The following is a 26,389-nucleotide window of genomic DNA, read 5'->3' as shown; positions in this document are numbered from 1 at the left end:
AATTTCGCACAAAGCTACACGAGAACTATCTGCGCTAGCCGTCCCTACTTTAGCAGTGGGCCCCGCATGGCCAGGTGGATTAAGACGTTCGACTCGTAATCTTAGGGTCGCAGGTTCGAATCCCCGTCACACCAAACGTGTTCACACTTTCAGCCGTAGGAGCGTTATAATGTTACGGTCAATCCCACTTTTCGTTGGTAAATTAGGGACGGTTAGCACTGATAGCTCTCGTGTAGCTTTGCGCGAAATTCAAAACAAAAACAAACAATTTAGCAGTGTAAGACTAGAGAGAAGGCAGCTAGTCATCCACACCCACCGCCAATCTTGGGCTACTCTTTGATCAACCAATAGCGCGATTGACCGTTATGCTATAACATCCCCAAGGCTGAAAAGAATAGCATGTTTTGTGTGTCGAACCCGGGACCCTCAGATTACAAATCGAACGCCTTAAGTCACCTGGTAATGCCGGGTCATATGGAGACTAATAAGTAGTCAACAACTGATATAATCGCTCATTATTAGGTATAAGCTACAAATTCTACCTCAATCCTTTTTAATAATAGTAGCAAGATAATTATAATAATACATCATGCTTATTATTGCTCATTTTACATTTAAATCCGAGACAGTGAGAAAAGGACTTGTTTAAGTACAGCACAGTGCAAACCTTTTGTTCTGTAGATACTATCGACGAATAACCTCTCCCATGTTTTTGATAAGTTCTTTGAAATGGTTGATGTAACAGCCAAAAGCATATAATTGCTGAATATCGTACGACATGTTTTTTTGTTTTGAATTTCTACACGAGAGCTATCTGCGCTAGCCGTCTATAATTTAGCAATGCTAGACTAGAGGGAAGGCAGTCAGTCTTCACCTCTCACCGTCAACTCTGGGGCTACTATATTACCAACGATTTGTGGAATTGAACGTACATTATAACGCCCCCACGGCTGAAAGTATGATCATGTTTGGTGCGACCCTCAAGTTATGAGTCGAGCGCCTTAACCACCTGGCCATGCCGGGCCGTACGATATACAGTCTCCACTGGGAGTAACTGAGATAGAAGCACATTGATAATTTAAAAGTTAAAATTTTCATAAGAAGATATGAAAGTAATATCTCTTCCTTACACTGATATGTTTGTATTATTTTAAAATTATGACAAAACAAATAAAAAAGAAAATCACATATTTATTATTTACTTCACTTTGACTTAAAGATTTCGACTTATTAATAAATTCAACACACTGTAATCGCACACCTTTTGTTAGATTCTACTTTCCCTCAAAATTGGTTATTTTCGGTTTTATTACTCATCAGGACGTCTAACAGCCTATCTTCAAATTGGAAGTATTTTAGGCGTGAATATAGTAAACTGATCTATGAGACCTTAAGCATGGTTAAATAATCAATCGAAAGGGTTTAACCTCCTGAGTCCAAGACTTTAATTAGATCTTATATCGGTTAAGAGATGACGGAGCTGTGAACTAAAAATTCGTGCTTGGAAAACAAACTAACTCGGAACGATTCTATTGGCCGCTATTCCTTGACTAAAAATAAATGAGAATTATAAACAACTTATTCTTCATAGTGTTAATAAAGTTTCACTCAACAGTAGTTAACCCTTTTTATCAATATCTCAGTTTCGTCAAAAACAACAGCAAAAGTGTCGACATGCATAGATTGATACAGCCTTGAAAAATATGTTGTTTTTTTTGTGATTCTTCTTTACATGTGTTTTTGTGCAATTGTCAAATGTCCCTCTAACACAAGCTGGGAGGTCACTGTCAATATATTAGCATTATCAGTACCTGAAATATCAAATAAAACCTACTTATGCCTCAGAGTTTTTTGTTATTTTCGTGTTTTTTGTGTGGAAACCTGTTGGAAAAAGTTTTAGTTTAACAAACCAAAGGCATAACGCTATATTTTCTATTTGGAAACTGAACATAATTGTTAATCATGCAATGTCCTTGAAGAGTTGAAAGTACAAGTGACTCCTGTATCACTTGGAGAATACGTTTTTATCATTAGAGTTCAGTGACCCTCTAATGGAAAAAAAAGTATATCTCTTTTGAGTTCATGGCACATTCGCATTACAGTTGATAAGAATAATGTTTGTTTGATTATTCAGCTAAGATAAAAATGCCTTGCGATGTACAGTATTAAATCATTATTGTCGATTTTAGTTGAAAATGTTTGTTTGTTTTTGCGCAAAGTTACACGAGGACTCTCTGCGCTATTTGTCCCTAATTTTGTAGTGTAGGGCTAGAGGGAAGACAGCTAGTTTTCACCGTCCATCGTCAACTCGTGGGCTTCTCTTTTACCAACGAAAACTGAGATTAACTGTCCCATTATAACGCCCTCACGGCTGAAAGGGCGAGCATGTTTGGTGTGACGGAAACTCGAACCCGCGAACCTCAGATTTCTAGTTAAGTGCCTTAACCACCTAGCCTTGCTGGGCCTTACTTGAAGACAATCTGTGATTTGGAGTTTTAAAAGTAACAGAAAAAATTTAAATACTGTTTTTAAACAGACAAATACTTGTATTAATTATGAATTAAAATAAAAACAATACTACTAGGAATGTTTAAAACTATTACTTCTACTAAACGATTCACCAAGTTATAGACCAAAAATTAATTGGCAAAAACATAGTACCAGTAATGACAAGATGTTGTTTTTTTTATTTAGAAAAAGATGGCGCTGCGAACAAATAGATCAGTCTGGACAAAAAAATCTTCCAGTTATTTCCAATTTGTCGTCGTTTGGTTCAGTTTCAGTACAGATATTTTGAAAACTCAGCCAGACCATACAGTCTTTCATAGTAATTCTACATCTTCATATACAGAGTAATGATGACGATTATAATTATATTATATTATATATACAGTGTCATAATTATGTTGTGGATATTTTCATTTAAATAATATGTCCAGATTGAAATCTTGCGATGTGACGATATAGTTTGTTTTTTTTTATTTTAAATATTTATATGTTAAATCAAATAACACACTGATATCATATACCAAAGCTTGATTTGCCAAATCAACTTTCGGTAGTTAAAAATTAGTTGTTTTCCGATTCATCAGAATAATAATAAATATTTCGTTTCGTGATATGATTTATTTATCTAAATGTATAATATGGTACTTTATACTGTTGTTTTTATTTGTTTCTATGGTTAATTAACCTACACAATGCTACTTTTCGATTGAAGTGATAGCCTTCTTCGCGCATTTTTTTTTTTTTTGGAGGGTCTGTAATTAATTTTAAGTTGTGTTTATTCACGGACAGAGGAAGCTAAGTTCTTGTGAGACTTGTACGTGTTAATTCTTTGAGATTATAATGTTTGACTCATAGAAAGTGTTGCATTTACAGACTTCAAGTGGAGGAATTCTTAAAATAAAAATACGGACGTGCAGTGTATGAAACACTTAAAATTATCAACAGATCTTAGCTTGTTTTCTCACTAGGCATAGACAGACTTGGGAAGGTTATACTCCCGGACCACCTGCTTCTTTCACCTCTTTCATTTGATAAACACCTGGTTAAAAAAAAAAAAAAACCAGTGTTAATTTTAAAGCTTAATTTGTAACTACAAGATAAACAGATACTTACAATGTAAAATGATTCTATTTAATTAATTAACAGATTTTTCTAAGGCTTCAGTTCATATTTCCTAATAATTGGTGCTTACAGCTCATACGATTCTTTTGTTATGTACAGCACAAATCGAAACTCCTGTTTTTACTGGAGGAAGCGAGAAAACATAACCCAGCACTACCAGCTTACGATGGGTAAGTCTGTTATTTTCAATAATTGTATATAAAGAGTAAATATACCACTCCCATTTCAAAATCAGTTCTCATTTGCTTTTAATTTCACAATTCTCTCTACACATACTGACTACACATTTTACTAGGACCCACAGCTAGCTAGTATTGGGTAAAAGCCACTTTTTACCACATTAACAATTGGAACTCATCGTGGAAAAGACTTTGTAAGGTGTTTGAACATAGCTTGTCGAAATATGAACAGAAACTAATTCATAGCATTTGGAAAAGGAAAATAGTAGGAAATTTGGCTGTGGTTACATTGATGTAACAATTAGTTACATTGATTTTTCCCAGAGTCAATGGGTAGGACTCTTAATCTGGAGATCCAAATAATGGTTTATTATAGAGTATGGGTCTATTCTTCCCTGAGATTGTATATTGATTTTTCTCAGACACAATGGATAGGACACTCAATATGGAGATCCAGCTCTGAGTTCGTTGAAAAAAAAAAGCTAGACAATTTAACTACACCAAAGAAAAGCATTCACAGTACAAAAAGTGGGCACGTTCTTACTATATGAGTGTGGAAGTAAAGAAAGAAACAATGTAAAAGGACTTTTTATTTGTTCTCACTCACCAGTTGAATGTGAGCCACAGTGCATCTTAAAGTAGAATAACAGTTAAGAGAAACAAGCCAACTGTAATTTGCAATCTACAAAATCTGCAAATGTTTGAACAATAAAAGAGAACCTGGATGAAGTAATGTTCCTTGTTCGTAGTGCACTTTTGATTGTTTGGAACTGTGAGATGTCTGGCTCACATACGCTACAACATAAACTTTCCCATTCTGGAACTGCAACACCAACAATAACTCACTAAGTGCACTCCTCACTTCATCTCAAATGCACACACTTTTAGTGAGCATAGACGTTGGTGCAGCAATCTTAGAAAAAATTGGTTACAGAAGTTCGATAAGAAACCGAGGAAGCTTTAAATATCTCATTTCATCACAAAGGCCAGTCTAGAAGTGCTGTATAACTATATGACTCGAAACTTTTACTTGGGTGCACACAAGCACACATTCCCAGCGTTAAATGTGTGTGTGTTTTCTTATAGCAAAGCCACATCGGGCTTTGCCCACCGAACCCAGCGTTAAATATTACTCCTTCAAAATGGTTAGGTTTGTGACAGCAGGCTCAACTGTGCAACAAATATCAGGATGTCATTCATATAGAACAAGAATCTCTCTCATTGAATCGCCTTAAGTGTGAATTCTATTAACCTCTCCAAAGTAACCAAAGCTTTACAAAAGCTAAATGGATGACATACAACTTGTAAAAACATCTCTAGTGCTGAAAGCAATTCAGGGTCAGTATTTTTCCTTAAGTTCAGCTTATCAGTATGAGGAAGCTAGATCTAAAGTGCTGAACCATTCGCTACTTTCAAACAAGTCCTGTCAATTGTCTGTCCATAGCGGAGAAAAGGCATCAATGTTCATCATGGCATTTATGTGTTAGAAATCAATACAAAACCTATTAACGCTGTCCTCCTTTCTGATAATCTGCTTGTTTAATCAGTTTCTCCTTAACTGCAATAGCATGCTATTGTTGTTCTACCGACCTAGCCTTCTAATTTCACAAATATATTAGAAAACTTAAACATTAGGCCACTGAGACGTTGCTGAAATTATCAACGAGCAACCTCAGATGTGCTAGCAGCCAAGTGTTCGTCTTCAGACATGGTGCTACAGAAGTAATACTAATATTGTTAGTATTGGCCATTTCCATTCTAATAGGAAGCTGGATTAACAATTGTTTATAACTTCTGAACATTGGGACTTCGTCCCTTCATTCACAGTTCACTGTCTGTACTCAAGCTTTCTCTTTGCTGGATAGATAATAGTATATTTTTGGTATTGACTTGACAACTGTGCTACTTGGTGCTAGCATACTAGACCTTGTTTGTGTAAACTATGGCATACTTCTTGTGTATATGAAGGTACTGTGTATCTCTCTCTTTGCAAGGCACATACACACACTTTTCTTGGTCTCATTATGACTGGCACTTGGCCATTTCCCCTTAGTAATTTTGTTCACTTGTTGCATAGGTAAAGTAGGCAGAGAATTTCTGTAGTATTTCAGTCTCAAGGATGCCATTATCAGAACCAAAGCGTGTGATGACTATTTTGTCCTGTAGCTCATGTAATTCAGACATAGAGACTTGCCTCATCATTTCCATTAACATGCTTCCATTTACCATAACAAATTTAGTGTTAACTGGCTCGTGTGATGACTTCACTTGGATACATGGCAGCGTTTATTATAGTCATGGACACTCTTGTGTCACCAAGGAAATTCATGACTCGACAATACATCTTTACAGGCACATATCAAACTGCAGCTAGCCCGTAGGAGAGAGATTACATGATACCACACCATTTGACAAACGTTGTCTGTAGTACTTCCGTGTTAGACTTGAGTCACAGTTCATTAGTTATTTTCTGGAGTCAAAGGAACATCAGATAACAATCAAATGTTTCACCTAATCGCTATCTAGCAAGATAGCAAAAATTCAGATGGAGGTGCACCTGCATCTACAAGTTCATCTAATGGTTTGTTTTTTCCTCTCATTCAATGTGATTGGGTGTTGATATAATTTGCATTAGATACAGTATAAACATCATAGGGAGGTCGGCAGACCTTCCAATTAATTGGAAACTGAGATACCTGCGCTGGAGTACCAGGAAGTGTTGGCTGATTAATTTCCTCGATGGGCTTGAGCTGAAGCCTTTGGGAGTTTCCGCAACAGCTGTTACTGGTGACATTCTCTTCTTCTATGATTTATCTAAGGTTACCACTTTGGACCTCACTACAATGGATACCAACTCTGCTAGAGTGTGAATATCTTGCACCCCGGTAGTCCAATTTGTAATCTCTCTATGAATTTGTCAACAAGGATGTCCACATGATCAGCAGATGCTATCGTGGGATATTTTTTTCACGAAAGAATCGAAGTTCTCGAACAGACTCTTTCTTTGCACCTTAAACTCAGCCCAATAAATTGCTAAGTTTCTATTTGGTTCAAATAATGATGTATCTTGGCAATGGCTGTGTTTCAGTTTCTTGTTTCTAAAGAACCAACTCCTCTTTGCCAATACCCTTAAACATTCGGATAGAAAAGAGGTTCCTACTAATTCAAAAATAATTATCCTCATTCGCAAATACCTACTGCCAAAACAGTCACCGTTGGTGGACTATATCCAGTTGCTCCTTCCATCTTGTTTAGCATCATACCTTCCATCACAAAGACGTTCCATGCTACTCCAGTTATCACATTTTTTCTCTGCAAGTGCTTGCTGTCTCACCCGTTGGCAAAGTAGCTCCTCTTAGTAAATGTTGTCTACCGAACACTTCACATTTCTCTCTTGCAACTGAGGATGACCTTTAACATGGGCTTTGCTGCTTTAGTCAACAAGCATGTTGGAGTTTCTTAAACACTGTTCAACTTGGTCTTGGTCACCATAGTTCAGGAATCTATTCGACAGTCCTCAGATATTTGAGTTCCACTCATATTGAGACTTAAATTCACCATAAGAGCTTCAATGGCCTTTCTGGGTGTTTGAGAAACTAAACATTCTACATCCTAGATTTGCTGATACATGGAGATGGTTCTAAGGAAATCTGCAGTATTAGCATAAGTTTGACACCCAGAAACATATCTTTACCAACCTTGGTTAACTACACTTCCTAGGCACAACGCCTTCTGTATTCTCAACTTTTCTTCAATTTATAGATTATGCTGTTCTCACGGGTTTGGAACCTTAACACAATCACTAGATTGTCAAAGAGCAAACTCAGTTAATCACGCAAGGAGAACAAGCCTCTGCAACAAAAGTATATGTGGTGAAGGAGAAGACGTTTCTTCTCCTTACTTACCTAATTTCCCTTGTAGTAAGTGATAGGGCCCACAGAGATGGATATACAGTGAATATTTTATTATAGAGTATGAATATATTCTTCACTGACTTTGACTAAATTTTGGGGAAGAAAGAGACAGTGCCAAACTACAGAATCAATATATCTGTTAACAAACAGTCGCAATACAAAAAACACATAAACAAACGTTTGTTGTGTGGATAAGATAAACTTTAATTCTATGTTACACATTAGTGTAAAAAAGAAAATTTGATAGTTAAAGTAAGCACAATCTACGTCAAAGTAAAACACAACCTGTAAAACAAAGCTAATGTAATCTGAACAAAAGTCTATATGATAGAGAGTGCCTGGACTATAAATTTCAAACAGAGATATATAAACATACTTACGGATTGCACCTCATTCTCATTACACAGAACTCAGCCATTGAGCCATTGAGAAAAAAAACGTAAGAAAACCCCTGGCGATTTCAAGCAAAAAAAATACAGCTATTTTGTTATGGAAACTACGAATGACTGCCATCTTTCTTGCATGAAAGTGCCTTTAAGCTGTAACAGAAAAGGAAAGTTGAACTCTTTACCTGAACGACTTTCTACGTTCAAATCGAACTCAAAGAATACATAAAATTCGAAAAAAGAACAAATTAATTAAAATGGGTAGAAAACATATGGTCATATACTGCACATGAGGTTTGAGACAATTCCAAAATTCCTTAACTGGATTGAAGTCCTGTAATTATTGTGGTTAAACGACGTGATGTAAGTTACTATTATGCTCATAAAAACAGCTGTGGTCAATATAAGAACTACAGGAACTTTCAATATCAGCCTTTACTGATCAGTATAAAAATCCAACATAATAGAAATGGATTTATCAGAACCACTATGTTATTCATCCTTCTCGGAAATCAAAGGACTTTCTTATGCCTTGAAAATATTTTGTAGACTGTTACAACATCTCCAACATTCCACACTGTTGGAGGAAAGAAACTATGTCCAAATTTCTCAGACATTGTTTCCCATACGTGTAGTGAAAACAGTGTACAGTTTTTTCTCATAAGATATCTCTTGCAATTTTCAGCCCTTCATTGTTAATATTTTGCACTATAAGCACCACTAAATGCATAAATTTCTGTTTACATTTGAGATGGGCAGTGGTTAAATTTGTTTTTAATACCATATTTTATAATATTGTATGGTTGAAAATAAATAAACCCTGGTCACTTTTGGTACAATCAGTCAGTGGGTCACATTTAGATATCCAATTACTTTTTATCAGTATCAGTTTTCATATCCAATTATTTAGCGTGTTTGCCCTAGAAACGTAGATAGTTAGTCCTTAATGGAGTGGTCTATCAGTGTTTTTCTTCATATAAAACTGTTTACTATGTTTTGCTTTAGGCTTCCTGATTTTACTTGTTTACATACTTTTTTCCTGATTGTGTTTTACTTTAATTTAAAGATTATCATGTTAAGACATTAGAAGTTATTAAGCTAAACGGAAGGAAAGAAATACTATGTTTTCGAATAAAATAATGAAAGGTATATCAGCGCTTTGAAATGTATAATTCATGAGTTGCTATGGGATTGTAGACCAGTCTATCAGCGCTTTGAAATGTATAATTCATGAGTTATTATGGGATTGTAGACCAGTCTATCAGCGCTTTCAAATGTATAATTCATGAGTTACTATGGGATTATAGACCAGTCGTCGGAGTTTTATAAAACTGAAGACCAAATGTCAATTGTTGTGTAGAACTGCCAGAGGGAAAACCAGTGCCGGAGAAAAAGTAGAGATACTGTTGACTTTGTTAACGTCACAATTGTTTTAAAAACAATGATTAGTTTATATACAGTTAAAGAATATCACGCCATCTATTGAAAACATCCTTATTTAATAATTTAAATTTACTTTTTTACGTCAGATTATATAAACAGATTCACGTGTAATCATACTATTAACACTTCCCGGTTATGATAAAATTACAGTTGTTTTTTTTACCATTGAATTGTGTGTTAAGTTTCATTGATATGTTCTGCTAAAGGTAATATTATTGTTTGTAAAGTTTATTTTGTGTTCGTTCATTCTGAATTTTATATTTCTTCTAATTTGTTCTATGTAAGGTATTTTACAGTCACGTGATGTGTTATATACCAAATTTTCTCGTTAACTCAATTTTATTTTTAACTGTATTAAGACTTTAGCTAACTTTATTTATCGGTTTATACATTGAAAAAAATGTTTGTTTTAAAACTTGTTTCATTATTTGACAAGATAAGCTTGGTTTAAACGATAGTACCAAACATTCATTTTACTTTTTTCTAGCAAATGGTTTTAATTTAATATTTACCTAGAAAAATATTGCTAAATGTAAAATTACGTAGGACCAAAAGTTTAAAACTTTATTAGCTAAGAAAATAGAAGAGAATGACGAACATTACAAACTATATTCAATGCCAAAGAAGTACAATATTTTTTTTAAATAACCCTAAAGTCCTAAATAAATCTGATTTGGTGCTGAAGGATAAAACAGAGTAATGTTTTAAATCCAGGCTTAAATTTCTAATTTGGTCCAATAATTGAGACTAACTTGAAAAAATCAAATGATAAAAAAGAGCTATGTGTTAGAAGTGAGTGTTGTACTTTATTTTATAAGTTTAAATCTGAAAAAAATAACAAAATGAATTTGGAAATTTTGCACGGTGTGAAGAGACAAGATGTTATCATTTGCAATGTTGGTAAAGTTGAACAAACTGTAATTCTTGATAAATATTACCATGACTTTAATGTTGAAGAAATTTTGAAAGTTTGATTGTTTGTTTTTGAAATTTGCGCAAAGCTATATAGGGGCTATCCGCGCTAGCCGTCCCTAATTTAGCAGTGTAAGACTAAAGGGAAGGCAGCTAGTCATCACCACCTACCGCCAACTCTTGGGCTACTCTTTTACCAACGAATAGTGGGATTTACTGTAAAATTATAACGCCCCCACGGGTGAAAGAGCGAGCATGTTTGGTGCGACCGGGATTCGAACCCGCGGAAGAAAGTGTTATGATAATATTAAAGTTAATTCTATAGATAAACTTCATGCAATAGTTAAAGAAAACGTGAAGTTATATAGTAACATTTAACACAATATAAAAAAGAAGTGGCCCGGCATGGCCAAGCGTGTTAAGGCGTGCGACTCGTAATCTGAGGGTCACGGGTTCGCATCCCCGTCGCGCCAAACATGCTCGCCCTTTCAGCCGTGGGGGCGTTATATGTAACGGTCAATCCCACTATTTGTTGGTAAAAGAGTATCCCAAGAGTTGGCGGTGGCTGGTGATAACTAGCTGCCTTCCCTCTAGTCTTACTCTGCAAAATGAGGGACGGCTAGCGCAGATAGCCCTCGAGTAGCTTTGTGCGAAATTCAAATGAAACTTATTCTTCACTTTCTTCTGTACTATGTTATTCTTCAAATCCGGTTTGCACGAAATTCAAAAAACAGAAAAAATTTATGTATAAAAAATTCTTATTTTTAAGGGATAAAAATATGTACGTTTGCATTTATGGAAAGAATTGATCATATCATTTTAGATCAAAAAATATTTTGTACTTTCTTATATAAATGTTCACCTAGGTACTTGTGAGAAAGCTTTTCATTTTTTGAGGGAAAAAATGAGAACAAATAATAACCCAGTCTAGAAATAATGGCTATGAATAACCTGGTAAAAATATGTGTTAAAAACTATGTTTTTTTTCCAAATTGATAAGGTCCTGGCATGGCCATGGGGTTAGAGCGCTCAACTCGTAATCCGAGAGTCACGGGTTCGAATTCCCCGTCACTCCAAACATACTCGTCCTTTCAATCATGGAGGCGTTATATGTGTCGGTTAATCCCAGAGTACCGTGTTTCTCCGATAATAAGACCCACCCATAAGATAAGACCTAGTGTGATTTTTGGGGATAGTTTTAATATAAGCCCTATCCTTAAAATAAGCCCTAGTTAAGAGTGGCAGGAAGAGGAAAGAAATAAAAAAAATTAATTTATTAATTAGTTTAATAGTTAGTTAATTAGTTTGTTTAAGTATTAATCAGTTAGTTTAATAGTTTAATAATAGTTTATTTTAAATGGTTAGTTTAATAGTTTTACTTTGTAACATCATTTTTTTAATATATCAAAATAAGACAACCCCCGAAAATAAGCCCTAGTGGCATATTTTGGAGTGAAAATTAATATAAGCCCTGTCTTATTTTCGGAGAAACACGGTAACCCAAGAGTTGGTGACTAGCTGCCTTCCCTCTAGTCTTACACTACAAAATAATAAACGGTTAGCGCAGATAGCTCTCGTATAGTGAAATTATAAAAACAAGCAAACCAAATTGATAACAAAGTTCATAAATAAAATTAAGGTTTAGCTATGGGTTCTTCTTTATGTTCATTATTATGTGATTTATTTACGGAGAGTTTTGAAAGTGAAGCGCTAAAAAAAGCGGAAAAAAACCTGAAGTACGTTTAAGGTTTGTGGACGACACATTTTTGATCTGGCAACATAATATAGATGAACTGGTTAATTTTGTTAGTTACCTTAATAGCGTAGATATTTAATTATGAAATTAAGACAAGTGATTGTTTATTTTTTTTATGTTTTAGTGCGTAAAAATAATGATACATTGCAAACTACCATTTATTGTAAAACATTTTCTATAATTATTCCGTGACGTAAAAGAATTTTGTCACATTAAATCTCAGAAGACTACTGTTTTTCACTCTTTTGTTCATAGGATACTGAAATTATATTGTAAGTTTGATTATATTAGTAATGAGTTATTATTAATTAAACACATACCTGTAGAAATAGATTTTAATTCTATGTTGTTGATAGAGCTGACAAAAACTGCAAAAGAGGGATAAAAATATTAAGTTAAAACCATTTGCTAAAAAAGTAAAAAATAATGTGTGGTACTAATACTTATATCAGGTTTGTTTTGTCAAATGAGGAACAAATTAAAAAAAAATGGAACAAATATTTTTCCAATATACCAACCGATAAACAAAGTTATCCTAATTTTCGATACAGTTAAAGTTAAAATTGAATGAATGCAAAAATTTGGTATGTATCAAATATCATGTGACGGAAAAATAGCTTACGTAGGGCAAACTAGATGAACTTATTAATTCAAAATTATTAACACAAAATACACGTTAAAAACAATATTATCACTATTTCACTTTTAGCAGAACTTATTAGTGAAACTCAACACACAATTCAATGGCATAAAAATGTAATTTTAACAGAACCTGGAAGTTTAATTAGTATGAATATATGTGAATCTATTGAGATAATTAATTGTAAAAAAAAAAAAAAATTACGTTATTAAATAAGAATTGGCGACCTGATGGAATTGTTGTCAGTAGATGGCGCGAGGTTCTGTAATAGGTAAATTTTGCATCTGGTAATTTGTATATGTATAAATAAGGATTAATTTAGCAAAACGTTACACACATGAGATTGAAACATATTTTCTAGTCTCATTGGGTTTTACTGAAAATATTCCTGTATTGTAAATTATTTTTAGTTTATTGTAATTTTGAGACTGCAGCAAAGTTTAAGTTGTCTTTGTGTCAACAATTCCCCACATAATTTATACCGTTAACTAGTTTTCATATAATATTAGTTTTCTCATTTATCAAGTTCACTTTAATGCATCCGTGATTAAGACAGATGCAACGTTAATCTCTTTACTCATAGAATAGCGAAGTTTATGACACACGTGGATTCCCTGGGGTTCAAACATATCTGCACGAATGAAGGACTCATCCTACACTACGTATGTCGCCAGCTTCATCATTATTATGCTACACTTCTAGGAGAATATAAACAACACGAGAAACACTGGGTGGACTATCTCAGTCGTCATGGTAACAACTTTCAGAACTCGGTGGGTAATCCAAAGTATTTTATATTAAAAATGAATCGCAAAAAATAGATGACAGTTTTACTGTAGTTTAGGAAAAGTGAATCTTTTGTAAAAACGAACCTTACGTGATTTCCAAGTTATGCCTTATCAACCATCTCTTAATATGGGAACATGTAAATTACTTAATCCATTTATAGCACTGTTTACTCTCAATACATTTGTGTATGTATTTTGGTATTATTACACGAAAATAATCTAGCTGAAATATTCGTTCATTTTACGTTAATAATTAATAAATACTGAAATAAGCACTGCCGAAGGTTGTGATGTCTACATCTCTATCAAAGGAAATCTTCGAACGTAAGCTAAACAAAAAAATACTGGACTCTTTCCATTCAACATGATTTAATAACTTAGATTACTAAATTTACCTTTAAAAAAATCCATTTATTTATCCTTGTTTTGTGCTGAAAATTTTTATTATTCAAACTGAAAGTGAAAAAAAATCGATTTTTACTTTATGGAACTGGGATTTAGATTACATTTGTTAATATACTATTTCCTTATACAAAGAGTGAGGACTGTAAAAAATGAAAAAATAAAATATTCAGAGACTTCATAATGCCATCGTTTAATTAACTATTTATTTACATCTTAGTATATCATAAAATATAATTTCACTCTTCTTATCTTCTTTACAACAGAAAGAATTAAAAGGTCTGGTGCGTGGGGGAATACCATCTCATTTACGAGGTCGCGTATGGCGCGCACTCTATCGGCAGAAAGTGAAAGACGTAATGGACAGTAAAGGACCTCAGTACTACTACAAATTGAGTAAAATGGCTTCCGAGTCAGGGGTATTTCTTATTATTTTTTTATTTGACATTTATATAATTCCTTAAATTAACACTCAGTGTTAATTGTATTGTTGACTTTATTATTTCTTACCTATGCAGTCAAGAAAATTGTATTTTAAATTAAATTAATTAATCTTGCTCACTGTACAGAGTAATATAGAGAGCTATATACTTTGAAAAACATCCAAAGATCATTTTATTAAAAATAATGTGTTTTTTAAACATATTTTTCGTATAGCTAGCAGAATTGTGGAGTCAATAAAGTAAGAACTTTAAAAATTATTTTCTGTCAGTTAATCTATTTTAATAATAATTGTACTAAAGATTTATTCTGCTATTGTTTATTGTATAAATGTGGTGACAATTTTTCATTAATCATAATTAATTATTGGAGGAGATCTAACAGAATGGATTTCGCTAATGAAAGGTTCATAGGGATCCATAAAGATCACTTAACTTATTTTTCTCTAGTGAAAAGAAAGGTAAGAAGTGATCTTATTGTAGTTTACAAGATTATCCGTCAGGTATACAGGGAAAAGGCTTCTGATTTCCCTGTGCTATATTCTAAAAGTAATAGTTCGAGAAAATACGAGCTTAAGATCTGGGACCTAAGCTGTATTTATCCTGTTAATCTAGTTTAAACAGACTGATTGGCTTGTGGAATAAGCAATAATAAAGACTAGAACTTTACAGGAGTTTAAGAGTGGATTTATTTGTTTGTTTGTAATTAAACACAAAGCTACACAGTGGGGTACTTGTGCTTTGCCCACCGCAGGTATCGACACTGTATTTCTAGTGTTGTAAAATCCGCAAAAATACCGTTGTACCACTGGAGGGCTTTAGGAGTGGAATCGATGATTTTCTGGAAAATGAATGGTGTGTTTAAATGTGTTTATTGATTCGAGGGTTTGTATGTATAGACAACCTTAAAAGACCAAATGGTCCATGTGAATCACTTAGATAGAGTAATATGGGAACTGCACCGAGGCTTGCAAGGGCGCAGCAAATGTCAGTTTTTGTGAAATATCCTAGTCAGACTAAATTACTACATACGTACAAATTACCTCATGACGTAGAACCCTAGATGAATTGTGGAAAGAGGGGGACGTAAGACTTTCTTTGCCTTTTGTTAAATTACATTCCTGAATCCCAGAAACGGTCCATTGTTGCCCGGATGTTATATTAAATATTAATGTAATTGAGTAAAAGAGAGTACCAATCAGAGAATGGTGATGGAGTAAAATAAAAAAGCACGAAAACTAATTTGAATAAATTATACCGCCAGGTGGCATGTAGTATTACATTCATTACTTTATCATGTAGGCCTACATAATCAATCAACATGTATCACAAAGAAACGTACTTGGAAAAAACTGAAAATACAAATAAATTGTTAAATCGCTACAAGGTTTATTTGTTGTTAAACACAAAGTTTCGCAGTAGGTTATCTGTGCTCTGTTCATCGCGGATATCAAAACACAATATATTAGCATTAGAATTCCGCACACTTATAGGGGGATTGCTGTAAGGAAACAAATAATGTGTGATAAAGTTGTATATTACGAAAAAACAAAAATATCACTTTACTTATTGCATTCTTTAGCTGCACGTTTTTGCAGGATTACTTATTGATCAGGAGCAGATTTCTATACATACTGTTGATATAACCGTTCATCTTTATGTTTATCACAGTTTATAATACATAGAAAAACAGCTAATTCGTTTGAAAGGTTTCATAAAATTACTTAAATCTAAATGTGATTATTTACTTTTAATGTTCGTACATAATTTAATCAATATTAATTTAAAGTATTTAGAAACACGTAAGTTTCTAAATTAGAATCACATACAAAGATCTAAATCTCCTCTTCCGTTATTAAAGCTATTAAAGAAATAAAATAATTTTAATCGCCATAATTTTGGAATTCAAATGAGTTTACCTTGTCTTTTGAGAGAGAAAAAATAGAATTTACGAGTTTGTCGTAATTTACTATTCACACAAAAATGTCACGATATAACAGTTTTATCTCTAAGGGATACAATTAACACTGGCGTAATTGCCACTGAGACAGATTTTCAAATTAAGTATTTAAACCCGTTGACAAACAATTGGAAGAAAACTAAATAATTGTTTGTTTCTCTTAGGAAGCATACATACATACAAATATATGGGTGTTCACCATAAAACAACTTATTTAGCTAGTTTCGTATTTTCTGTTTCTACTAAACATTGTTACAACTCTACTGTAGCAGTCTGACAACTTGGAATATGAAACAAAGAAAATTGGACAATGAAGAAAGTGTAATCCCAAAACATTGTATGTGTTCTTTGGAGCAGGTATAGTTAGGTATATGCAAGTGGATTTTATCTCTGGTTTTTGCACAAATATTCTAGGTTTTGGTTTAGGTGCTGATAACTTTTAATGATAGGTTAAACTACTCCCGTATTCTCGTGGTCAAATTTAATGATAGGTTAAACTACTCCCGTATTCTCGTGGTCAATTTTATATTGTTCCCTATTGCTTCTCTTCTACACAGGTGATTTCCGAAAACAGAAGACAGATAGACTTGGACTTGTTGCGGACTATTCCAACTAATGTTCGATTTTGTGAGCCGAATGCTGATGGGGTTAGTATTGTTTCAACAATTATTTTATTGGCTTATTGTTGTATAATAAAACGTTCGTTAGTATGAGGCGTCTATAGTCCGGACTATGGAAGGATGAGTTAAATTTGTTTTTTCAAGTTGTAAAAATCCACGCACATTTATGTTCATGCCTCTTGACTTTTAGTAATACACAGTGTTTAACTATACACAGCTTACCAATATGTAGGCTTCATGTGTTCGAATCCTTGTCTCACCAAACATTCTCGCCTTTCGCCCGTGTGGAAGTTATAATGTTACGGTCAATCCTACTTTTTGCTTGCAAAAGAGTAACCCAGGAGATGGCGGTGAGTGATGATGAATAGCTTCCTTCTCTCTAACTCTTTCACTGCTAAATTAGGGACGGTTAGTGCCGATAGCCCTCTTGTAACTTTGCTAAAATTCAAAATAAACGAACAAACCAATATATTGACAGAATTACCTTGAATACAAATCGACCGTCTTCATGACTTCATATAACCTCAACGTACAAATACATCTTTGGCTTAGTAACGACCAAACAGTTAAAAAGCAAAAATATTAACTGTCGTTCATGGCATGGTTATTAGTATTGCCACAAGGTTACATAGTTGAACGATAGATTGATTTTCACAATTTTTGGAGGGTTAGATTTAATAGCTATCTGCTGAGAGCTTTCGTTTAATCGTCTGCAAGCCACAACTAAGTATGACGATATTTCTGTTATGGAGTTGGTGCTGGACAATCACAACTTGTGTTACATGAGGGAACGGTCACTGCATCTCAATACATCACAGTTTTCTAGTTGTCTATACGGATGATTAACCAACTTATAAGACAAGCGAATAGTTTCATGCTCATTTAGCCTTAGTTACAAAACTATGGCTTGAAGATCAGGGCATTACCACTTTTTTTAAATTTCATGCTCATCCAGCCTGAGTTACAAAACTACGGCTTGAAGATCAGGGCATTACCACTTTTTTTAAATTTCATGCTCATCCAGCCTGAGTTACAAAACTACGGCTTGAAGATCAGGGCATTACCACTTTTTTTAAATTTCATGCTCATCCAGCCTGAGTTACAAAACTACGGCTTGAAGATCAGGGCATTACCACTTTTTTATGACCAAGCCAAACAATCAAAAGCAAACAAATTACCAAGATTATATTGTCTATTTCTTGACCATTTCATGCGAAAGGGCCCCAAACAGCAAACTTCTAAAGATACAGTACTTTAGAATATACACGACCGTATGAGTTACTTAAATTTAAGAAACAACAACAAACCTTTGGAACAAAATATTAGTACAAAGACTAGAAAACTAGTTTCAAACTTTTTGTGTATCTTCTGCGGTTACACGTAGTCTTCTAAGAATTTTAACACATCTGAGAACACTTCAAATTGAACTGTGTCCTTAAAGGAATTTCATAGTTAGGTATAGCGCATGCTATATGAGCAACATTTCTTCTCAGAGGACAGAGAAAACCAACAAGTTGTCAAAACTAGTTTCCTACTGCTTGCTCCTGTTCTCACAGTGTAGTGTATACTTTCAATTAGTCCAGGGACATTACTCATCCAAGAGTAACAGTGTTTATGGATTAAATATTGCAAAGGGTGGATTCACTTGATACTAATGGTAATATTTTACGTTTGTTTGTTAAATTAAATCGCATTATTTCTCAAGTGGGTGTTTATTTATCTATTGGTAGTCGACGTACTTACGTGGGTGCGTATACGGACAAAATGTTAGAACGAATTATTCGACATTTATGTTTAAACTCAATTTTACACATAGCCAAACGGATCAGCTGTTCTGCCCACCTGTTAGCTTTGTGCTAATATGTGACCTTTACTGCAAATTTCTTTGTAAAGAGTTTCTGCTTTGAAAAACAAAATCACCAAGAGCTCGAGACGTTTATAATCACAAACTTCATTATCATTCAAATAACATGTTGTTAAACTGAATAGAAGTATCTGCGTGTGGTACAAAATTGACGTTTTGATAATTAACTGGTAGTGTCTGAACGGTCAACTCACGTTTTTCAAAGTGACTTTTACAAAGTCGGAAATTTGGTTTTATTGGTAGGGTTTCCATAGTAACGATTTCTGTCTACGTGAAAGACGTTTCCGCTTTCTGCAAATTTATTTCGCGTCATTTCGAACCTTTCAAATTAATCTCTGGCAGCTAATGTTCGCAATTAATTATCCTCTTGTGATCTCTTTTGAAGTCCTTGTTTAAAATTTCGCAGTCCCTGAAGAACTACTGAATTAATAAGAACGCATACGTAGCAGCGCTTAAACAATGAACTTAAAATATGCGAAAGTTAATCGCTAATTTTAAAGACGAACTTAAGTAGATTTAATGAAATTGATGTAACATTTTTCTCGATCCCAGTTAAAGTGATAATGCCATAAGCGTAAAATAATGTGAAATTGTTAAAAAATATTCTGATAAAATAAATGATAACGTTGCTGGTGTATACCCGAAGTGTGCCAGCAGTGTAGTTAAATTTCTTACTTATTGTAATACTATTTGAATACGAAGTAAAAATCCCAACCAACTGAACACATAATAAATATCCAATACACTGAACTATTGACTCGAATGGACTTCAATTCGCCGTTTTTAGTTGTCGGTATTTTGGGTCGACCTGGGAGGTTCGGGTACACATTTTACTGGGTCGACCTGGGAGGTTCAGGTACACATTTTACTTCTTCCTCCCGCGTTTATGGTGTTAATAATATTTTATGTTTGGGATAAATGTTAAATGTTGAACACAACGTAGAACAGGGTATTGCTTTCACAAATGTTCATTGATACGAATTCAAAATCCCTATAAGGGCCACGTCCATTTATGTTTTAAAGTTCATCATTTACGATGAGACAAACTCGCTATATAAAGTCCATATATTCCAATATTTTTCGTGTTGTTGTTTATTATACAGTGTGTTATGTGTATTTACGTAAAATAAGCCAACAAGGTGGCATATTACTAAACGTATAGTACATGTTTAAGGCTTAGATCATGTGTGATATACAAATGTAATATGCGTAACGTTTCATTTTTATTTAACTTTTCTTAAAGTACGTGAAAAATCTGCTTAGAAGTCTGTTATGGAGTGGTTGTATGTTTGCGTATTTATGTAGAAATTTAGAGTTTGTTCAGTTTTATTTCTTTGTTTTGAATTTCGTGAAAAGTTACACGAGGGCTATCTGTGCTAGCCGTCCCTAATTTAGCAGTGTAAGACTAGAGGGAAGACAACTAGTCATCACCACCCACCGCCAACTCTTGGGCTACTCTTTTACCAACGAATAGTGGGATTGACCATAACTTATAACGCCTCCACGGCTGAAAGGGCGAGCATGTTTGGTGCGACCGAGATTCGAATCCGCAACCCTCAGATTACGAGTCGAACGCTTTAACCCACCTGGCCATGCCGGGCCAGTTTGTTGAGCATCGGGGCGTTATAAAGTTACGGTCAGTCTCACTATTCGTTGGTAATAAAAAGTTGGCGTGAGTAGTCATGACTAGCTGTCTCCTCTCTACTTTTTCACTGCTAAGTTAGGGACAGCTAACATGTAGCTTTGCGCAGATTTCCAAACTAAAGAAATCTTGTAACGTAATTTTTTTTTAGGGTAAACAGATAAATTTTCGTGTCTTGAACAAACCAGTGATCTAAACCACAAGAACACCAGGAACCTTGTAATGAGACTGAATGCCATTTTTATAATGCATACACAGATTATTTGCTATTAAACACAAATCTACATAATTGGCTATCTGTGTCGTGCCCGCCGCAGGTATCGAAACCCGATTTTTAACGTTATATTCCCTCAGACTTACCGCTGAGCCACCGGAAGACGTAACATAATCGTAGTTCTTTAAGAATGATACTTTTATTTCGGAAGATTAGAACAGTTAATCAAAACATCAATATATGTGATCTTTAAACTGAAATCCATCTATATGTATATTACAATTTTGGTGTAGATCTGTAAGATGCAGCAAGTTCTTCAAGCTTTCTGTCTACACAACCCAAGTCTGGGCTACTGTCAAGGAATGAACTTTCTCGTCGGCATGTGTTTGCTATTTCTTGAACCAGAGGACGCTTTCTAGTAAGTAACATTGTTTCTTTCTTTTTTGAATTTCGCGCAAAGCTACACGAGGACTATCTGCGCTAGCCGTCCCTAATTTAGCAGTGTAGGACTAGAAGGAAAGCAGCTAGTCATCACCACTCTCCGCCAACTCTTGGGCTACTCTTTCAACAATGAATAGTGGGATTGAACATCACGTTTTGACGCCCATACGGCTGAAAGGGCGAGCATGTTTGTTGTAACGGAGATTCGAACCCACGAATTAAGAGTCGAGTGCCTTAACCAACTGGCCATGCCGGGCCTAGTAAGTAACATTTTACCATCCTTTAATATTTTATAGTTCTCGGTTTTTCTGCGAAGATCTTGATATAAACTTTAGGAACTTTTCATTTGTTCAGTGCGTTGAGGCTGTAACCCTCGAGAGGCACAGCGGTATGTCTGCGGACATACACCTCAAGAAACTGGGTTTCGATACCCGCCGTGGCAGACCACGGACAGCCCATTTTGTGGCTTTGTGCTTAATTATAATCAATCATATTCAGCATGCAATATTTTATTTTAAATCTAGGTCTTTAAGAAGATAACTTTTACAACTCTTGCAACTAAATGTTAAAACATTCTTAATGGACAGTTTCAATGAGATCTGAACAAAACTGTTCTAACCAAATTTTTGTAACAGTTTCCAAGTGTTCAGTCAACCTAAGTCATCCTACTAGTTACATTTAGAACTTAATATAGTTTCTACCTATAAGTCTCTTAAAGACAGCTTCAACGCTTATGTGGCTTTTATATAGAGCCTTTTATGTAGGTCTTCTGGGCATAGTCACATCAACTAAATAATCTCCGCAAATATAATGTGAATTTTTGAACATTTTTATAACTATTATAACCATTATATATTAGCTTTTAACGTACAGTTTGAAAGACATCTTTTACAGTTGCCTTAACTGATGTTTGCTAATAAGAAATGTGTTGATAAGCCTCTTCAAAAGTAAAATTTCAGTCATTTGTCCTCTGATGACGCAGATTAAGCCTCATCTACCATGTAGAGGCATATTACACGCTTTGTTACAAGGACAAGTGTGTGAAAACATTAGTTTCTTCGCATTCATACTTGTGACTGTTATTCACGTTCAAAAGGGGATTTAATATGAAGACTTTTTTACTTCTCATACTTTGTTTTTTCTTTCAGCCACTTATAAACAAAAAGCAATTTATATTATACGCTTCAGTGCTTTTTAATTGAATGATTCATTTGCTGTATCTTTAGTACTTTGTAATTATACCAACATTTGATTTAAAATAAAAATACAAAGGATCCTATAGCATTAAGATTTTTAGCTATTATTTATTCGTAATGTATCATGATTTTAAATATTAAGTATTATTTTACCATTTCAGTGAACTAATTATGATTATTAAATAGTACAGTCATTTATTCTCTATTTTAATTTATATTTCATGGTTAAGGGACAGGAAGATAAAGCTTATTTTGTATTACTGTTATGCGGATCTATGAGTAACTTAAGTTTGATCTTGTTTGTTTTGTTTTATTTTGAATTTCGCGAAAAGCTACACGAGGGCTATCTGCACTAGCTGTCCCTAATTTTGCAGTGTAGGACTAGAGGGAAGGCAGCTAGTCATCACTACTCTAGAGCTACTCTTTTACCAACGAATAGTGGGATTGACCGTAACATTATAATGCCCCCACGGCTGAACAGGCGAGCATGTTTGGTGTGAGGGGGATTCGAACCCATGACCCTCAGATTACGAGTCGAGTGCCTTAACATCCTGGCCACGCCGAGCCCAAATCTAATCTGACTGAACTTCGTGAATTATAATCAAGTTTGTGGTCGGAAATTTGGGTAACAGCAAGGGTACTCAATTTTAATAATTATTTAAGTGTTTATTTTTTGATACTCTACACTATTTTAGACTGGTGTAGTAAATTGAATACGTTATTTACTTTGTTAATCTTCAGTTCGAATCTAGGTAGGTAGATTGTTTTGATTGAGAGTTATTATTGATTATCACAGTAATTTGTTACATTTTCTACCGAATGATTTATCATTATACTTTTATAAAGTATCGAGAACATTTCTTTCACTAATTAAACTAATAAAAACCAAAGATTTTACTGCCAAGGAATATTGTATAAAATAATTTATAAGTTTATAAACAGTTCACCAGATGGCAGTAAATAGCGTTTGCTTATTTTATTTAATCACCAATAATATAAATTATTTTGAAATAACTCTCACAGTTTCTATACTGTTACTGATACTAATTTTCGTTACTGATTGTGTATGGATTAATTTTAATTGTATCAGTTGAAGTGTTTAAAACTTCATTTGAAAAATTACACGTATATTATTCACTGGAGAAAAGAGTAAATATAATAATTTATCTGGTTTGTAGTTAAACACATAGCCACACAATGAGCTATCCGGATTCTGCTCACCACGGGTATCGAAACTCGGTCACTAGTAGTATAAGTTCACAGCCATACAGCGGTGTCACTGGGAGGCAGATACAATAATATTGACCTTTGTTATTCATATCTTGATTTTACATAGTATCAATGGTCTTAGAAGGCCTTACGAAACAATGGCATATTTAAAATACATTACATATGTTAACATGCTCATAGTTTTTGTAGACCTTTGGTGTAACAGTTTTATTTTTCTGTACCTGTGGTGGGCAAAGCTCAAATAGCCCATTGTGTAGCTTTATGTTTAATAATAATAAAAATTCGTTTTAATATATTTGTTTCATAACAAATTCTAAAATTGTACATGATTAATAACCATTAAAGTCTTTCGAAATTAAACAAATATGTAATTCATATAAACATTGCTTATAATTCAATTCCTTGCTCTGTAACGTATTTACAAGTTTCACGTGTATTTGTTGAGATATAACACAAAACTCTTTAAATATATGCGATCGTTCACACAGTTGTATTATATAAACATTGGATATATCTTGCTTTTCGTATGATGTACAACTGATATTACTATTCAAATAGACCCGGCATTGCCAGGTAGTTAAGGCAATCGACTCGTAATTCGAGAGTCGTGGGTTCGAATCCCCGTCACAACAAACATACTCGCCCTTTCAGCTGTGGGGGCGTCATAATGTGACGGTCAATCCCACTATTCGTTAGTAAAAGAGTAGCCTAAGAGTTGGCGGGGAGTGGTGATGACTAGCTGCTTTCCTTCTAGTCCTACACTGCTAAATTAGGGATGGCTAGCGCAGATAGCCCTCTTGTAGCTTTACGCGAAATTCAAAAGAAACTAAACTATTAGAATAAGAAAAAAAAAGTGTTCTATGTTTACAGTTATTTTATAATTATATTTGCTCTGTGATAATAAGTTTATATATACAAAGGTTCTTATTTACTTCAGTTGTTTAGTTGCAATCACCGAGAAATATTTCACTCCCAACTACTTCGATCAAAACTTAATTGGTGCGCAGGCCGATCAAGAAGTGTTAAAGGATCTTCTTAGAGAAAAGCTTCCGAACCTTTACCGCCACCTGGTGTCGAATGATATCGAACTCTCAACTGTTACACTCAATTGGTTCCTGGCGATTTTTTTTGACGCAGTCCCCTTTGAGGTAGGTTAGTTATATTTGTAAGTTTTAATTTCACATTCACATTTGAAAATAATATTCTAATCTCTAAACGTTACTAATCGATTTATGAATTTAAAAAAAAAATTAACCCCAAAGATATGTATTTGTCAGGTATTTTTAATTTAAATAATTTAGTATATACGTTTTTTGTTTGAGAATTCTTTTCGTAATACATTTAAAAATATTGGCCTGCTATACGTATTGAATTTGATTTCTTTTCTCAAGGAGAAAAAACAATATTATATACATATAAATCAGATTCACTTTACAAGTAAACACAATAGTTTTAATATAAAGTCACTACGATAATATTTAATGAGTATATACATTCACACTGAGCAATTCGATAAGCCAAATATCAAATGTTAAAAAAGTGTATGGTTCAGTTATTAGAGTTGGAATCCTTCTGTTTAATTGATTTTCTCTTTGATTTCCTTTTGCTTCTCAGTTGAACACTCGCCAAATAAAATATCTGATTTAAAAAAAATTCATTATATTTTTTACAGATATTTTATCAAGAATAATTGTTTTAAGCTACTACTGTTAATAATCATTGGCCATATCGTGTTCGTGACATAAGGACAAATTTAAGCCTAACTCTTTACTTTATAAATAAATGCAAACTTTTACGTTTCGACTTTAGTAATCGCATCGTTTAATGAATATTATTTTTGGCAGTTGTGTATAATGTTAAAATAATAAAAAAACATGCAGAAGATGACGTTGCAACATCGAATAATATAGAGTCAACTTTTTATTGGTCACATACTGACCTTAATTATAATGTTTTTAATTGTGTACCTATTTTAACGTTGTGTGTTATTTATCATTTTGGAGTTTTAATATCATTTTATTCAGAATAAATGACTATTGACTTTAGAAAATTATGTCCACCTTTTATTTAATATGCAATGTTTCGGTTGTAAGTCCTTACCCAATGCATATTAGGCTAGACATAGTTGAAAACGTAATATTAAACAACGTAGTTCTCTTCTGAAGGTACATAAAATACATTATAAAATAAATTTTGACCTGATGGTTAGAACGCTCGGCTCGTAATCTGAGGGTCGCGGGTTCGAATCCCTGTTACACCAAGCATGCTCGCCTTTTCAGCCGTTAGGACGTAATAACGAAACTTTCAATCCCACTCTTCGTTGGTGGTAAATGGTAATGATTAGCTGCCTTCCCTCTTAGTCTAACACTGCTAAATTAAGGACAGCTAGCTTTGTGTGAAATTCAAAACAAACGACAAATAACTCTTAACAGTAGTGTAGAAGAAGTACATAATTTTACTGACGACACATACCTTTTGACGTTCTTTGGTAAATCAGATTGTTTTAAGATATTACTTTCCCATGTGACTGCCTTTCTGTTGAAGATATTACTTTCCCATGTGGTTACCTTTCTGTTGAAGATATTACTTTCCCATGTGGTTACCTTTCTGTTGAAGATATTACTTTCCCATGTGACTGCCTTTCTGTTTAAGATATTACTTTCCCATGTGGTTACCTTTCTGTTGAAGATATTACTTTCCCATGTGGCTACCTTTCTGTTGAAGATATTACT

At 34.0% G+C, this 26,389-nt stretch overlaps 1 protein-coding gene across 1 annotated transcript in view; it reads left to right on the top strand.

The window, feature by feature from the left end:
- LOC143230859 (uncharacterized) overlaps nt 1-26,389 on the top strand; it is a 226,756-nt gene that overhangs the window by 76,062 nt on the left and 124,305 nt on the right. Inside the window, exons 12-17 of the mRNA XM_076465126.1 lie at nt 3,730-3,800; nt 13,444-13,633; nt 14,317-14,469; nt 17,008-17,097; nt 21,084-21,208; nt 24,595-24,805. Coding sequence (XP_076321241.1) covers nt 3,730-3,800; nt 13,444-13,633; nt 14,317-14,469; nt 17,008-17,097; nt 21,084-21,208; nt 24,595-24,805 — 840 coding nt within the window. The remainder of the gene's footprint in view (nt 1-3,729; nt 3,801-13,443; nt 13,634-14,316; nt 14,470-17,007; nt 17,098-21,083; nt 21,209-24,594; nt 24,806-26,389) is intronic.

Source organism: Tachypleus tridentatus, chromosome 10 (genome assembly GCF_004210375.1).
Source record: "Tachypleus tridentatus isolate NWPU-2018 chromosome 10, ASM421037v1, whole genome shotgun sequence".
Classification (NCBI taxonomy): domain Eukaryota; kingdom Metazoa; phylum Arthropoda; class Merostomata; order Xiphosura; family Limulidae; genus Tachypleus; species Tachypleus tridentatus.
This window is presented reverse-complemented; position numbering and strand designations above follow the sequence as displayed.